This window comes from Stylophora pistillata, chromosome 2, assembly GCF_964205215.1.
Source record: "Stylophora pistillata chromosome 2, jaStyPist1.2, whole genome shotgun sequence".
NCBI classification, from domain to species: domain Eukaryota; kingdom Metazoa; phylum Cnidaria; class Anthozoa; order Scleractinia; family Pocilloporidae; genus Stylophora; species Stylophora pistillata.
Window position 1 is genome coordinate 14,247,341 of NC_142520.1, and position 16,472 is coordinate 14,263,812.

At 37.0% G+C, this 16,472-nt stretch overlaps 1 protein-coding gene across 1 annotated transcript; it reads left to right on the forward strand.

The window, feature by feature from the left end:
• The first annotated feature begins 1,162 nt into the window (after nt 1-1,162).
• LOC111335140 (uncharacterized) lies at nt 1,163-13,759 on the forward strand. The gene is made up of 16 exons (XM_088750384.1): nt 1,163-1,366; nt 2,606-2,641; nt 3,147-3,533; nt 5,800-6,180; nt 7,227-7,741; nt 7,840-7,899; nt 8,069-8,273; nt 8,902-9,009; nt 9,250-9,337; nt 9,570-9,660; nt 9,727-9,776; nt 9,952-10,078; nt 10,163-10,266; nt 13,228-13,330; nt 13,438-13,588; nt 13,677-13,759. Exons 1-16 carry the CDS (start codon nt 1,309-1,311, stop codon nt 13,757-13,759), a joined length of 2,547 nt encoding a protein of 848 aa, XP_088606510.1. The 5' UTR covers nt 1,163-1,308.
• The last annotated feature ends 2,713 nt before the right edge of the window (nt 13,760-16,472 follow it).

Below are 16,472 nucleotides of genomic sequence, written 5' to 3' on the forward strand. Positions count from 1 at the left end.
AGATTGGATATTTTGTATATCAGTTAAATTCATTTGGCTCATTTTGTCTTCTTTGCATCCCCCTGTTACGTAATACCATCTTACAGTCATAGATTAATCGAAGAGTTTGGATTTAAATTAGAGAAATGCTGACGAAAAAAGGGCGCGAAATTCATAGAAAATAGCAATTTGGAAAGAAATTGCTCACGCTAGATATTTTAAGGAAACAATGCATAGTGACTAAAATGCAGGATAAGTCAACCCGTTTTCCAAATACAATTACTAAGGGGACATAGCATTGAAATGGAGTTCCCTAAGATAAGAAAACGAGTCGGGGAATTGTAAATCTGACGGCTTCGAACCCGTTTCTTCTGAAAAGGTAGAAAATAGTTCAAACAGCTGGACTTAAAAGTGATGGTCTTCATGGCGCTAACGCCGTGTGGGGGAAGGGGGAAGGCGCTTTGTAAGCTGGGAGCTAAACTATTGGCCGTTAGTCGCCGTTGATTTTCTGCCCAGTTGAGAGTCGACCCTATTAAACTCGAATTTAGCTCACGATCTGACTCAGAGCCTGTCATGGTAGAATTTTAATTACGTATGTTAGTTACTGCATGAGCAAAAATTTAATGACATACGAGACATGTACAAGAATAATCAGCTAAAAAGAAAAGGAACATGTCATCTGCGAAATGACAGCAAAGTAATAATTTCCACGAGGGTGGGACAAAGAGAAAATTCTGTCCCTGTAAGGAATGGATTTCACATGGGGACTCAGAATTCTTAGTGTCACACGCTCGAGACAAGATGGAAAATATCTTTCTCCATTTCTTTACCGACCTCAGAACTTACTATCTTTCCTCTATTTACTAACAATTTCCATTCACGCTAACGAACAGGTGGGATACTCATATTAGCTGCCCGTGGATAATACTGACATAAATTGGTTTTAACAATCGTTAAACGGAGCTCATCACTCCATTCTTGATAAATAATTGTTTTTTTGATAGCATCTTTGTAAAATTTGAACTTTACAAATGTATACTCTTGTCGCGAATTTCCGGTTCTTCTAAAGAACAAAGATGCTCCACACCTGCTTCAAGTAACTTTTTTCCTTATTGGTCCGTCAATTGAAAGGAGAGACAGAAAACTTTGACTCACGTCACGAACTATCAATCGAGTATTATAATTTGCATTTAAGTCTTCCTCCTACAAAAGAGTTTGAAATACTTGAAGAAACTGCCGTTCTTGCGTACTCCCAAATACAACAAATTTTAGTGAACCGACAGCTGATCGCAGCAACTCATACGTAACTTGGGTTTCGTTAATTGGACGATGAATGGAATTATATACTGCACAATGTTCAGAACCCTGTTTATACTAAGCGCGCAAGGTAAGTATTTCCTGTTTGCCAGGTTAGTATTTCTGTTTTTTTCTTAAGTAGCAATAACACCCAAGAACTTGGCTACATCAATTTCCGAAAAAATTAAATCGATTGTAGAACTAGCCGAGATACTAACAAGGCAAATCCAACCGTAAAAGAAATAATATCAGGTGATGTTTATTTGACATCCTGATGACAGAACGATCCAAGCCCTACAGATACATACCCTACTGAGTCCTCCAGATTACCTTCAATAAACAGTTCTTTTAAGACTAGTTTTCTAGGGTCTTTTTTATTATTATTTTTTGCTTTCCATGCGATACAAAATAATGAAAAACATGCTGTAGAATATTATTTGCGTCGTAGCAGTCTGCCTAACAGCTTTAAGTGGCTTTATCTAGGATCACAGCACAAAATCGTTTCATTTCTCTCCTAGTTTTCATTCGCTTCGCTCACTCGGGAGAGATACAGAACTCGAAGATAAAATTCGTATCCCCGCGCTGCCATGTAATACCCTACATTTCTGACTCCAGTTCAAATTGATAATTTAGTGGATTTTTTTCTCTCTTTCCGCATGCTAATTGACCGTTTCCAGCCAAGTAGTCCGATGGTTGATGATTAGCAGAAGCTGATTAATTAAAGTCAACCTTCATATTTCATAAGAAGTTTATTTGATATAACTTTTTCAATAAAAACGAGCGATGAAAGGGAACGACGTTTCGACCTCTTCGAGGTCATTTTCAAGATCTGGTGATGAACAGAGATTAGCATATTAAAGAAATATAATAGTTTAAAAAACGGATGAAGATGTAACAAGCATTGAGAATGTGATAGAAATTATATAATTACAACAATTCAAAACAATATCTAGACCCCAGCCAGAGGTTCTAAAATATAAACTATAGGGATATATTTTTTTGACGCCAAATTTAAAGTATTAAAACTGGGATATCATTGAAATGTACCATCCTACCGTATGGAGTGGATTATGATCAATTCAAATGTGTCAATGTGTAGGAAAAATTAAATGAAAATGTTTTGGCTAAATTTCTCACTTCCGTTTAGTAGAATAGTCTGTAAATTTATGCTACTTACAACATTCTCCTTGTAAATTTAGAAAAGCTGCAGATAACTTTGGCTTTGTGTTTTAGTGTCAAATAATACACAAGCTGGTGAACGATAACATGGAGTTTATTATTTCCGTGGAGAGTTGAGATACTAAATTTGTTTGCTTACATCCCTACTTAGCTATCCAGACTTCGATGATGCAATCTGAGGGAGGAGGTAAGGGTGCTAAACTCCTAACTAAGCTGTTTTTTGGCATATAATTATGTTTCGATAAAAGTATATCTTGACAAAAACTGAACTGACTCTTATTCATAAAATAGTCGTTGAATGAAGATTGAGTAGGTTGGAAGTGCATTTGATGGCAACAATATATTAAACACCCAGGCCTTGACATAAATTGCTATGCCCGAGCAACCAAGGAAACAAACCCCTAGCTCAAACCCCTTAACCGCTACAATTTAAAAGTGCTGCAATGAAAAAAGGTCTGAAATTTATAGACTGGATACCGAGCTTATTTTTATCAAGGTAACTGTCTATAACGGAGATAAGAGACATTATTTTACTTTAAATGTATTTATATCCAACCTAGAGATTGGCATTGTGTGAAATAACGTGGAGCTGACTAACTTCACATTCGCAAGAGTTCGCTTTCCGGTGCAGAATTTGAGAGCTATTTACAAAAAAAATTCAAAGTTCATTCTCTTTTCTTTTGTTTCTATAGATACCAATAGTACTTGTTTTAAAAATTCCTGCTACAATTTTAATGCGTCATACGAAACATGGAACGAAAGCAGAAGAATTTGCCAGGGGCAGGGAGGTGACCTAGTTTCCATTGAAACCGAAGAAGAGTGGAATTTTATCAATGACACGATTCGACGTGATCGAGGAGAATGGTGGCACATCGGTCTGGTAAGAGAAAACAGGAGTTGGACCTGGGTGAGTGGAAAACCACTGAATATTTGTAAATGGGATGATAATCAGCTAATAATGAGGAATGGAACTAAGGCCGCGATACTGAAAAAGAAGCATCTGGACCGTTTTCCAAATGGAATGCTTAGAAGGAACTTTGATTTCGCGAATTTGCCATATATTTGTGAACTTCCCAAGGGTAAGAAAACATCACAGCTGTACGGTATACTGTAGGGCACGTTGAGAGTGTCATCACGCCACGTAGAAGATAGTTATGAACCAGCTACAACGTTAGCTGTGAGTTCCGTACGCCTCCTCAGCCCCTAGCATATATCAATCACTTTTTTCAGAAGTGATTCATATACGCCTTTTTTGCTTTTTTATGTGACTTAAAAGGGTTAAAACTCTTTAAGTCACAGAAAAAAAAAACAGAAAAGAGTAAGCATAAAAGTACTTTAGCATCGAGGCACCTTTCTTCATCGTGATATGACTTACGGTTGCTCGTACCAGTTTCCTCGCGCGGGGAATAGATCACTCTTGCGTTACGCGCGGGAGAAACGTGCGAAAGAAGCGCGAGATTAAAAGACGAAAATTTCAAACAAAGATGGCGGCGCGAGGATTTTTTTCTACTTATGTGAGAAGTTTACCTAAGAGCTTGTATTTGATGTGTCGAGCGGCCACTATGAATGCAGGAGATAGAAACTAAGATAAAGAAGACGATTTTCGGAGAGGTAAAGGTTGCTAGCTTCACTTCACATTTAAAAGAAAGATTCAATTGATATGCAATCTTGCGACGGCGAAAAAAGAAGAACTCAAGTGAAGGATAATCTACCTAAAGTGGAAGATGACTTTGAAACTTAAAGGAAAATAATATGATATAGCCAGAAGTCGTGTGTAGGATTTTTAAGATGAGCCCGGGAGGCTGTCTTGGACAGCTGTTTAATGATTTTCTTAGTAGCACAGGCGGCCCAAGCTCTCTTTGAGAAGCACACAAGGAACACAATTTGCATATTTATAAGGATTTGTATGGGATTTTCTACAAGATATCCACAGAGATAGTTAAAAGTGAAAATATTAAATAAAAATAGCTTACCTTGTTGCATACGTGTGTTGTTTGCTCCTGGTGTCGTTATTTTACCGATTTCACTTGATTTAAGCGGTTCTGTTTAATCCTGGTTTTCTATCTTGAAGAAAATCCCATACAAATCCTTATAAATATGCAAATAGTGCTCCTTGTATGGTTCTCAAAGAGAGCTTTGGCCGCCTGTGTTACTAGTAAACGTCTGTAAACATGAGATCGTATGCGCGCGCGCAAGCACGAGCAATTGTCAGCGGTAGCTATAACCGATCATGAGCAAATGTCGATCTTATAGAATCCAGATTGTTAAATGCGCGAGAACGCGCGTGGATATTGCTAAACTCACGAAAGGTATTGCATGAAAACAAGTCCGGTGACCCCTTCTTTTTATTGTTCCAATATGATAATAACATCGAAAGGAATCATCAGAAAAAAAAATTATATGAAAGGAAATTTGCGATGTCTGAAAATTGCCTTTTTTCTATATTTTCTGAAATTCCGCTCCGTATAATCTTTTAAAAATCTTTGTGCATTTTCCTTTTCAAGTGCCAAAAGCAATCACTGAAAAAATCATGGGGTCACCGGGTTAGTTTTTGAATTATTTAAGTCACGAGCTAAAAAATGCGTCTGAATAAGCCTATGAAAGCGTTGCCATGGAAACTGCTAGTGACGAAAGACACCTATATTTGGATGACCAATGATTGTATAATTCAACCCGTAAAAGTGTTCAACTGGTCTTGGTCAGTCTTTCTGTTGTATTCTTTCAAAGTTACAAACCATCAAAAAGATGAGAACCGGTACGAGCCACCTTAAAAGAAACTAGTTTGATGAGTGTTGAGGTGGCATCGCTGTCCTTTTTTCTTCAATATTGTATAACTTAAAAGAAACTAGTTTGGTGAGTGTTGAGGAGTCATCGATGTCCTTTTTTTTTCACGGCAGCGAACCCACGGGAATTATTTTTTTAACATGATGTTTAGTTGAGTCGCTGTTACAACTAATCCTACTTCTGATCAGTTAGACCACCTCCAGTCTAATTTCATATCATTTGTAATTTCAGCCTGTACCAAACGCTGAGTCAGTAAACGGGTAAACGAAGCGGATCTAAGGGATTTAAGTGAGGCTCGTTGAAATAAAGGCAGGAAAAAAAAGCAGAGAAAGCAAAAAGGACAAAAGAAGAAGATTGAAGTGGGGGGGGGGGGAGGGGGGAAGGGGGAAGCCTGGGCCGGGTTGCATAACGAAAGCGTGCGATACGCAAGATGGCTTAATTTCCTTTCCTTTTTTCGCTACGCCGTTACTTTCGTGAGGTTTAGTATTGCTCTTCGTTAAATTAATTAAACACCATGAACAGACTATGGATTTGTTTTTTTCTCTTTGGCAACTGTTTCAGTGAAAAACTCTTCCCAGGAAAACTACACGGCCTACGTTGGAATACCTTGCGCACTGAAATTTGGCAAAATGAGTTGGGTACAGAATTACAATTCTACTAATTACATTTGCAATCTTAACTGTACAATAACAGAATGTTTGAACGGGTCAATTGATGATCCCGTACCAGTAGGTTGCAGGAAAAGATGTTCTATGACATACAGACCATTGGTAGATCAATGCACCGAAATGATGTCCAAAGAAGGTTATTATCTTCAAACGTGCAACGTTACAAATTTTAACCTCAGAGGCGGCAAAGACACTTGCCAGTGTGTGGGAGATCAATGTAGTCGCAATTGCAGCAAGATACGGTGCACACAAATCTGCAAAGAAAGAAAAACTGGTGAGTGGGCTAATGCCTAATCGTCAGTACATAAAAGCCATAGGTTACAGGCTTTTATCTTTCATCGTTATGCAAACTATAGGTATGGTTAAAAAATTTATTTACAAGTTCGTTGTAAATTTGCAATGTGTCTCATATGGTCTTCAGGTTTTGGCAGATAGCGCTAATGACCGCTGTTTGAGAAAAATGCAATTAGGAAGACCATTTTGTTTTCTACTCTTTGCGTGTTCGGGAGATGAAACATGAGTTGGGACAATTATTTACTCTAACTTTAAGTTGATCGATAAAAGAATAAATCTAAAGCCTAGAAAATAAAGAGATTAAGGGATATTAGCGCATTGGCTGGGATATTTTGATTTGACTTTGCGCCTAATTAGTTTTCTTGTTTTTAATATTGTTATCATAATTTTTTTCGAAGCTATTAAGATCGAAAAAGCCAGTTTTCTAGTTCATTATATCAATCTAACTCGTACGCGACAAAGTATCATGGCAAACAACTCTTCTTTTCTTATTATTCGCGAGTGGTCTTTTAATGTGCAAAGCAAAAGGCGGTGCGTTATAACCGTTTGAATAAGCGGCTACGACAAAACCTCCTACATGTTTGCCAGAAGGCAAGAGGCACGTTTCGCTTATTCAAAGGGTTGTACGTAATAGTGGCTAGACGTGTTTTGCTTTCAATTTTGCGTTCATTTTTGCTTGCTAAAATCCCCATGCTGCCTGAGTTGAACTAAGAACTTTAAACCACGCAATAATAGCCCTTTTATGAGGACGACTCGGAAAAACATTTCCAAAATTGAAATTTCTGAATGCTTGCACAAGGATTCTCCTTCTTGGAGCCTCCTTTAGCAATTCATTATATCCTCTAACAATCGCTAAATAAAATAACTTGATTGATATCGTATGGTGAGTTTAAACCATGAGTAAACCACATGAAGGTAAGTCAACGAAAGCAGTTTGAAAGATAATGAGTTACGGACATCAAATTATAGATGGTGTCATCTATATACTATACCCTTAGTCTAGACTATCCTAATCTTAATCTACAGAAGCATCTTCACCTTCAACTCATGGAATACCACTTGCAACATCACCCTCGCCCTGGCCCTCACCCTCGCCCCCGCGCTTGCCCTCCCCTTCACCTTCACCATCACCATCACAGCTGCTGTCACCTTCGCTGTCATCAATAACAACATCATCGCCATCGCCATCGCCATCGCCATCGCTCTCGCTCTCCCTATCGCATGCACCCCCGCCATCGCCCTCGCCCTCGCCCTCGCCCTCTCCCTCGCCGTTGATATCGCTGTCGCTACCGCCGTCGCCCTCTTCCTTGCTCTCGCCCTCGCCCTCGCCCTCCCCCTTGCCCTTGCTCTCGCTCTCGCTCTCGCTCTCGCTCTCGCCCTCGCCATCGCCATCGCCATCGCCTTCGCCATCGCCATCGCCATCGCCAACGCCATCGCCATCGCCGTCGCCATCTCCAACGCCTTCGTTATCGTCATCGCCATCACTCTCACCATCATCAACATCCACATCTTCATCATCGTTAACGGCAGTTAAGCAGCTGGTATGTAGAATATGCAGTCACTTACTTTTTCTCTGCAGGTTACTTTTTATGGTATTCTGTGCGTCATAATTTTGACAAACACTTTTTTATGATTGTAGGCAGCTGAGTATGTCTCTGCACTTGGCAGAATTAATATTACGAGAAGACAATCTCTGCAGGTATCTATATATTTTAATTTAAAGGCATTCACGCATGATACGTGATTTGAAAAGGCAATGAATGAATATGTGATTCTCTGACACAACCCACAGCTTTAAGCAGCTTGACACGAGTTGTGTATATGAGCGTGGCAAAAATGTAGTATTGGTGCATTTTATGTATTTTCAGGAGGCAGTAAAGATGTTTGAAGACTTCACTATCAAAATCCAGAACGTCTTAAGAACTAGTGAAGGCAAGCCCAACGTAGAAGAAGTGAAAGGAGCAAAAGCATCCATCCTTAAAGTAGCAGCAGCCGTTGAGAAATTTGCCCTTGATTATGGAAAGCAACACCTGAATGACATGAAGCTAATGAGGATCATTTATCCCAAAATGGGTGAGGCTACAGCCTTGTTCTCGGATTTCTTAAAATCCATTTCTGTTACTTACTGACTGGTTGACAGGCGACTGAATAGTCTGATTGCCTAGATTAGGCTTAAGTAATAGACGTTATTGTTGGACCTCATCGTTGTAATCGTTTTTGTTCTAATCTTTTCATGCCTTATCTTTATTAAGGATTTCAATCCTTAATAAAGTTAAAACTCTCCAATTGGTCTTTTTATGAGAATTTTGTGAAATAATAGATTGCTTAGCAGCACTTAACGAACTCCAGTTATCAAAATGTGTCTAGATTTCTAACAAAATGATTTCTTTTATGCGCAGCACTGGCTCAAAATTGGTATTTTGCTTACGATGCGCATAACAGCAACAATTCTAACCTTCCAATACTGTCAGAGAAAACGCACCGGTGAAGGAAACGGGCTTTTACAATTTTAGTCTATGTAGTGCTGTTCACTTGTTAATCAATCTAAAGAAATTTTGGAAAAAATTAATTTTTGAAAAAGGTTGTATCCTTAGAAAGGTTGAGTCATTAGAAGGCCTGTACATTACATACAAAGCATGTGCATCCAACAAGAAACGAAACGTATGCAATTGTCATTAAATAATTTTTTTTTGCTCGACAGTTTTGGGAATTCAAAAAGTCTACTGCCAGAATGCGAGTGACTTCCTTTTCGAGGAAGAACGATGGCAAACGAGAATCGATATTGCCTCTTCAAATTCTGAGGAAAAGGGTTTGTACGAACTAGCATGTTAACAATTGCAAGTTTTAAATTACCTTGGTTCCGCCAACTGAAGTGGCCGTAGCGATAAAACTCATAAAACAAATGCACTATGCTAATTTACACTGTCTATTTTCTTTGATCATCCGCCTTCCTTATGTCACATACCTCAGAACCTGATGAAAATTTGAATTTTGTGTATTTGTTTTGGTTGACTGATTTTTCGTTGTTGTTTCTTTGGGGGTTTTAAAGGATCATTTGTGGTTGCGATTGTGCACGAGGATCTACATGAGTTACTTATGATGTATCAATCTATCAGAAGTAAAGCAGACAACACAAGGTGATGTTATTTTCGTGTTCTTCTATGTCGTTTACCTGAGAAACACAACACGGAAACGTGTAAGATCTAAGTTCAACCAACCTGAACTTAAAAACTTTCCAAAAGCCCAGGAAGGGTTGGAAGTATTTGGCCATTTCAGCTTCATAAAAATTTTTCTTGAATCTAATAGAAGTAGACGATGTTTCCGGCTTCATTAGTTCTCGTTCATTTTACAATAAAATTTTGTTTATAGGTTTATCAACTCCAAGATAATAGCAGTAGCCATGGACCCCAAACCAGACAAATTGCGAGAAAATGTCATCTTAAAGTTCGAAAACCTAAAGGTAACATTATTATCAGTTTCTATGCGTTGTATTGATTTATACTTACATGATAAATCATATTATCAGGTGTTGACAGCAGAGAAGCACTGTATGTCTTGGAGTGGCCTCAGCGAAAGGTGAAAAAAAAATGCAATACGTTATTGACCTTGCAATGGTAATTATTCTCTTTTTAATCAAATCATGGAAAATTATTAATAAATTTTTGCAGTCAAGTGGTTTGAGCGGGTGAAAACTTGCCTCTCCCCCAAACAATATTGAATTCTTTGCCCTTTGTTGACTATTTTTTTCCAGGTCAGACGGCTTTTCAGAGGAAGGATGCCAAGTAGTTACATCAAAAAGCAACTCAGAAGAAACAGTTTGCAGCTGCAATCATTTGACTCATTTTGCTGTCTTAATGGACTACGACGGTAGCACAAAGGTATTCGAGTAAACTTTTCCCTATTCAATAAATTCATTGACTCAATAAATCTAAATTTTCTATTTTGTTTTTTTCTTGACACAGCTCACAGAGGAGGATGAAACGATTTTGAAAATCATCACTTACATAGGATTATGCATTTCTATAATTGGGATACTTTTAACATCAATACTTTATTCTTGCTTCACGTAAGTAATGTAACTAAATATTGATGAAATAGATCCTTAACTCCCCTTAAATATGATGTAGAAAAATTAGATCGACAATCTCCACACAACTAAGAAAATGCATGTCGGATAATTTAAAAATTTCAGCTACATTCATCCTCCATCAAAAGAGATTAAACAGCTCATGATCTCGTGTTTTATGTATTTTGTTGGTTTCAGTCTTTTTCCTCGCAATATTTTCATTTTTTGTACTTTCTGAAGCTACGTATTGATTTTTGTTTTGCTTTGCTAACAAGTAAAAAAACGTACACCTTTAATGTTCTTAGTGGAAATCTAGTTACTAAGATTTCTGATTATTTCCAACTGTTTCTGATCATTGAAGACCTTAAAGTTAATTGTGCCTCCCTAGATTATTACAAACATGATTACTCTCATTTCAGTTAGGAAATGCTTGTTGATGAAGTATCTCACCTTGATTTCTCATCTATTTACAATAGTAATTTAAACACTAATCGCAAGTTTGATCTTTTGTATGACCAAATCGACTCTGTTTGCAAGAAGAATAAACCTTATAAGAGGCTTTCCAAGAAGCAGGTTAAAATATCGTGCAAACCTTGGATCACATATTAGGGAAATTCTTGCTAAAATAAATTATAGAGACTAACTTTATTCCAAATTACTTAGAAGTAAACAACTAGATCCTAATATTAATTATGTCTACAAAAAAATTTAGAAATAGGGTTGTTAAAGATCTGAAAGATAGTAAATCCAAATATTTTAATCAATCTTTTTCTTTAAATATGTCTAACATGCAGAAGTTGTGGTCTGGTAGCAGGTCAATTATCAATGTTGAAAAATGTAAAAACAGTTATATAACTTCCATTTTAAATAACAATAAGCTTGTTGGTAACCCTAATGCGGACATTACTAACATCTTTAACATTTTTTTTTTTGCTAACATTGGTAAGACTACGGAGAAGGGAATCCCTCGGGGAAGTGATAGCCCCTTATTCTGCCTTAGGAGTAACTACTCAGGAACAATTTTTTTTCCCCTGTCACTTCAAATGAAATTTGGACTTTTATTGGTAAGATAGATGCTAGCAAGACTTCTAGCCCATACAATGTACCTGTTACTATTTTGAAAACTATTAGAGAATATATATTCGAGCCTCTTGCATTGTTAGCCAATGATTCCTTCGTTAGTGCTAATTTTTCTGAGAAATTAGAATTAGCGAGGATTACTCCTGTTTTTAAGAAGGGCTCAAGATTTGATATAGACAATTATAGACAAATTTCTGTTCTTTCTAACTTTAGTAAATTATTTGAAAAAGCTATGTACCATCGCCTCTACAGCTATTTGGAAGAGTTAAAAATACTTTATTCACTTCAGTTTGGTTTCAGAGAAAATCTTTCGACTACCCATGCTCTTATTTCTATCACTGAATCTATTCGGCAGTCCATTGATAACAATGAAATTGGTTGTGGTCTATTTATAGACCTGAAAAGAGCATTTGATACTGTTGATCATACAATTCTATTAACTAAGCTTAACCATTATGGAATAAGAGGTGTTGTGCTTGATTGGTTTAAATCTTACTTATTCCAAAGAGGACAATTTGTAAATGTTAATGGTCCTAACTCACTCTCTTTACCAGTGACTTGTGGTGTCCCACAAGGATCTATTTTAAGACCCCTTTTATTCTTGTTATATGTAAATGATGACACTAACATGCTGATGATACTAACATTTATTTTCTAGCAATAACCTTAATCACCTAAAAGCAACCCTAAATCGTGAACTAAATTCTGTTGCTGAATGGATGAAATATAATCGATTAGACCTTAGTATCTCTAAAACTGACATTATTATTTTTCATTCCAGTAGACTTAAACCTAATCAGTCATGAAGAATTAAAATTGATGATGTACTCATTAAACAAGTTGACTCAACTAAGTACCGAGGCATAAAATTCGATTCTAACTTAACATAGAAAAGTCATATTAACGAACTTTGTTTGAAACTATCTAAAACTGTAGGTGTCTTGTCAAAAGTGAGACACTTTGTCAACAAACATATTCTTGTCATGCTTTACTACTCTCTTATCTATCCATACCTCACTTATGGCGTCCATGTCTGGGGTTTAACCTGTCCCTCATTCCTAACACAATTATTTATTATCCAAAAAAAAGCAATCAGAATAATATCTTTCTCTGAACCAAAATCCCATTCTGAGCCTTTATTCAAATCCCTTAATCTTCTAAAGCTCAATGATGTTATTGAATTACAGAGATTCTCTCTTTTGTTTATAAGTGGTCACATAGACTGTTACCCCCTTGTTTCAGTAATTATTTCAAGTCTACATCTTCTGCTTATTCCTATTCAACAAGGCAATCATGTAACAGCAATCTTTATGTAGCCTCAGTTAATACTACTCAATATGGCCTACGGTCCCTAAAATTCACTGGCCCTCGCCTTTGGAATTCCTTGCCTACAAGTAAAACTAATTTTAATTCTCTTAGAATATGTCGTAAAACCCTGAAGAACTCTATACTTAATTGTAATTTTTTAATTATCTACCTTAGTGCATGAAGTAATATTTTATATAAAAATAGAGATCAAAATATTTTCTTAATTCTTCCCTTAACTGTATTTTATAATAGGGGTCATCCACTAGATTAGCCTTCGCTATTTGGATGATCCTAACTCGCTACCCATTCTATTGCTAATTTTTTTCCCTTATTCTTTTGCTGCACTGTGTTTAGTTGCTATGTAAATTTGACCTACATATCTTGTAAAGCCGAGCTGAGTTAAATAAATCATCATCACCATCATTTCCTTTTGCTGTAAAGATTAAGTTCACACATTGTGCTTTATTTTGCATTTTAAGTTTGTAGTTCGTTTTTGTTTTCCTTTCTGCAAAGTGTGTATTGTTGTTTTTGTCTTTTCTAATTCATTCTATTTTTTTACTCTTATTTCACTAGAGGCATTCGTGAACCTCTCTCTCAAATTCGATTGAGTGTTTCAATGTCCCTTGGAGCTGGGCAGATCATCTTTCTCGCTGGAATAAATGCCACAGAAAGCAAAGTTAGTGGCCTCGCCTTCTATCCATGGGATGTATTAACTTTTTGCACCGTTGATATCTTGTAGAAAAAGGCATGATAACAATTGGACAAAAATCTTTCTTTCCACAGGCTGTCTGTGTAGTAGTAGCTGCTCTTCTACAGTATTTCCTTATGGCAGCATTCTGTTGGATGTTGGTTGAAGGAATTTACCTCTACCTGTTTGTGGTAAAAGTTTACAACGTCAACACCAAGATGTACATGTATCACGTCATCTCATGGGGTAAGTTCGAATTATTTTACATCATGCACTGGTAGCTTTAGCCATGTATTTGGATCCCCATCTGACTCCCTACTATCTTTATGGCCAGGTTTTCCCATGATCATGGTGGCCATTTCACTTTGCATCGCTGCTAGGAAAGAAGGAATCCAAAGTTATACCAGTGATAAATAGTAAGAAACACATTCACTGCCTTGTTCTTCCCCTTCTCTTCCTTCTCTCGATTCATGACATTTTCTTCTTTCCTTTTTTTTTTCTTTGGCTTGTATATATCCTGATATGGGTATGTTTCATTCGCTGCAACTTGTTTTTCTTTCTTGTCTTTCATTTCTCCGCCTTTAGCTGTTGGCTATCTACAAATAACGACCTTATCTGGATGTTCGTCGCCTTTTTGGCGTTCATTGAAGTAGTAAGTTTATGATTAGCCTATGTGATTGTAGATGGTGTACTCAGACTCGTTATTGCCAGAGATTTCTTTCTCTTTCACGCGCACTAAAAGATTAATTAGATAATTCTTAGTGAGATGATCTGGCATGATATCATCCATGATATTTACTCACAAGACACTTTGGGTTTTGCAACAGAATGCAGGGAAGCTAATCCCATTTGAACTTAATAATGGCTCGTTATCGCGGAGAGGTCCTAATGAGACAGTCTGCTCAGAAGCATAAGATGGATTAATCAACTCTCCAAAACATTTGCTGTGTAACTGGAAAAGAACCTTCTGCCCCTTCGTTGTCAGTTTCATTCATTTTTTCTTTTCATTTTGACATACAAATAACCTCTTTCCGCGCCAAAATAGCACATCAAACAACGCTGAAAGAGAGGAAGGAGCAGGAAGAGTTGAAGATGTTAAATTAAGCAAAGTACCACATTGGGTGTAGTTAATTCCATTGAGTATTTCTTAATTCGGGTTTGCAGGTCGGTAGTTTTATTCTTAGTGAAGGACTCATTTTGTTGTTCTCCTTGTACCGCTTTTGTTACCGAACGAATAACGTGTTTGGCTATCATATCTAGATACTCATATATTTTTAATGTATTTCTATTTAAGCTGAACATCTTGATACTCGTGCGAGTCATAAGGGAGATGACCACAATGGTGCAACCAACAGGGGGAGACAACCATGCACAGCAAATACGGTTAGATTCACTATATGAGATTAAAACAAACTAAGGTAAACAAACTGATGTATCATCTTGTACGGCGACATTCGTCTAGCGTCCTCATTCCTTAATCAGTGAGGCATTTGGATACTATCTAGTGATAACAAACTATTTTGAAAGAAAAAAAAATCGATTTATAAAATCCTATAGCCCCTACAACTACAAACTGGATCATTGGATAATGCAATTCCTGAGGTTTCGTTGGCTTAGCCATCACGGGCTATGAGCCACTATACCATGCTCTACAAATATAGTAAAAGTTTTTCGTTCGTACAAAAAAATTAATTGAGATAATTAGAGCCTCGATAGCGAATAGAATAATTGTTTTTTATTATCTTTCATAGACTTGGTATCAAGGCCTGCCTGGTAATGATTCCCCTTCTGGGTGTCACGTGGCTGTTTGGTCTTCTCTCGCCTGTAAACAAGGTTTTCGCATACATCTTCACAATACTCAACTCCACTCAGGTAGGTGTCCAATGGTATCTCTCAGAGATCAATCAATCTCGATTATTTGATTTACTCTTTAAGCAAACGAGAAACACTTTTACTATGGTTACATGATATTTTTTTTTTTTACAAATTGAACACAAATAAAGAAGAGAGGTTTGTACTTCATTTACAAGATCTGTGTTTTTCCTTTCTTCTTACATGTTCTTATCATATTCCGGGCAATCTAAATAGACATTTTACAAATGAAGTTACTTTATTTCTTATGCATGAAGATACTTCGAGCAATCCTCCACCATGTCCTATCTGGATGGAATATTGCAAAAAAAAAAAAAAATGAAAAAGAGAAAAAAATTACTCATGTCTCTGCTTCAGGGTTTCCTGATTTTCGTCCTTCACTGCATGCGAAATTCTCAGGTAAGAATTACATTAAACTGAGTATACACAAACTGAAGATTATAAAGCTTTATTTTATGAATAAATATCCGTATGCTACCGAGCATATTTGATTTTGCTCGTCTATCTGCAGATCAGAGAGCGATTCAAAAGAAGGATGAACATGGTTTTTCCATTTTCGATAAAAGAAAACTCCACAAGGAAGAGCTCATAGGTCAAACCAAGTGGGGTCGGCGATGTATGGGCAGTTGAACTGCAGTCTTTCGGTTAATGTGAATCGAAATCGCACTTAACTTAAGAAGCTGGCCTCAGCCGGCCGGAAATAATAGTCACTTTTTCAGTACGATCGTATTAGATTTTACGTCTGTTAGGTGATTCTGCTCTTCCGGAGCACTCAACTAGTTCATGATCAACTAGTCGTAAATGTCATCTTCTCCTCAATTATTTTCAATTTTTTTCTCAGCCGATCGTATATTAGAAAGAAAAGTACCTTTATCTGCATGATGAATCTTCCACGAAAAAGACACAGGTAGATATAGGGTATTGTGTGATAAATCAATCTGACTAGAAACTATCACTCATCGTCAAACTTGAAAAAGATCAAGTGGTTCAATATGTTCACGCCTGCCCCTAGAAAAAGTCTACACTCTACTTTAGACAAGACGTGAGTTTTTATCAGGAAATCGCAACTCATCTTTCTTCAAATAGCACTCTAACACGCAGTTTACCTGTATTTACCTTTTGATTTTCGCGCGCTAACTGTTTGCGCTTACTGCATGATGACTCTGTATTTGTCGTTTTACATAATCGTTGAGTTGATAAACTACTCGTTTACCACTATCATTATTATTATTATACTTTTAGAAATGGCAGCTAATTA

Coding starts and splice junctions, on each gene's coding strand:
- LOC111335140 (XM_088750384.1), top strand. CDS start 1,309: ATGAATGGAATTATATACTGCACAATGTTCAGAACCCTGTTTATACTA. Junction 3,534..5,799: donor TATTTGTGAACTTCCCAAGG/GTAAGAAAACAT, acceptor CAACTGTTTCAG/TGAAAAACTCTTCCCAGGAA. Junction 6,181..7,226: donor CTGCAAAGAAAGAAAAACTG/GTGAGTGGGCTA, acceptor CTTAATCTACAG/AAGCATCTTCACCTTCAACT.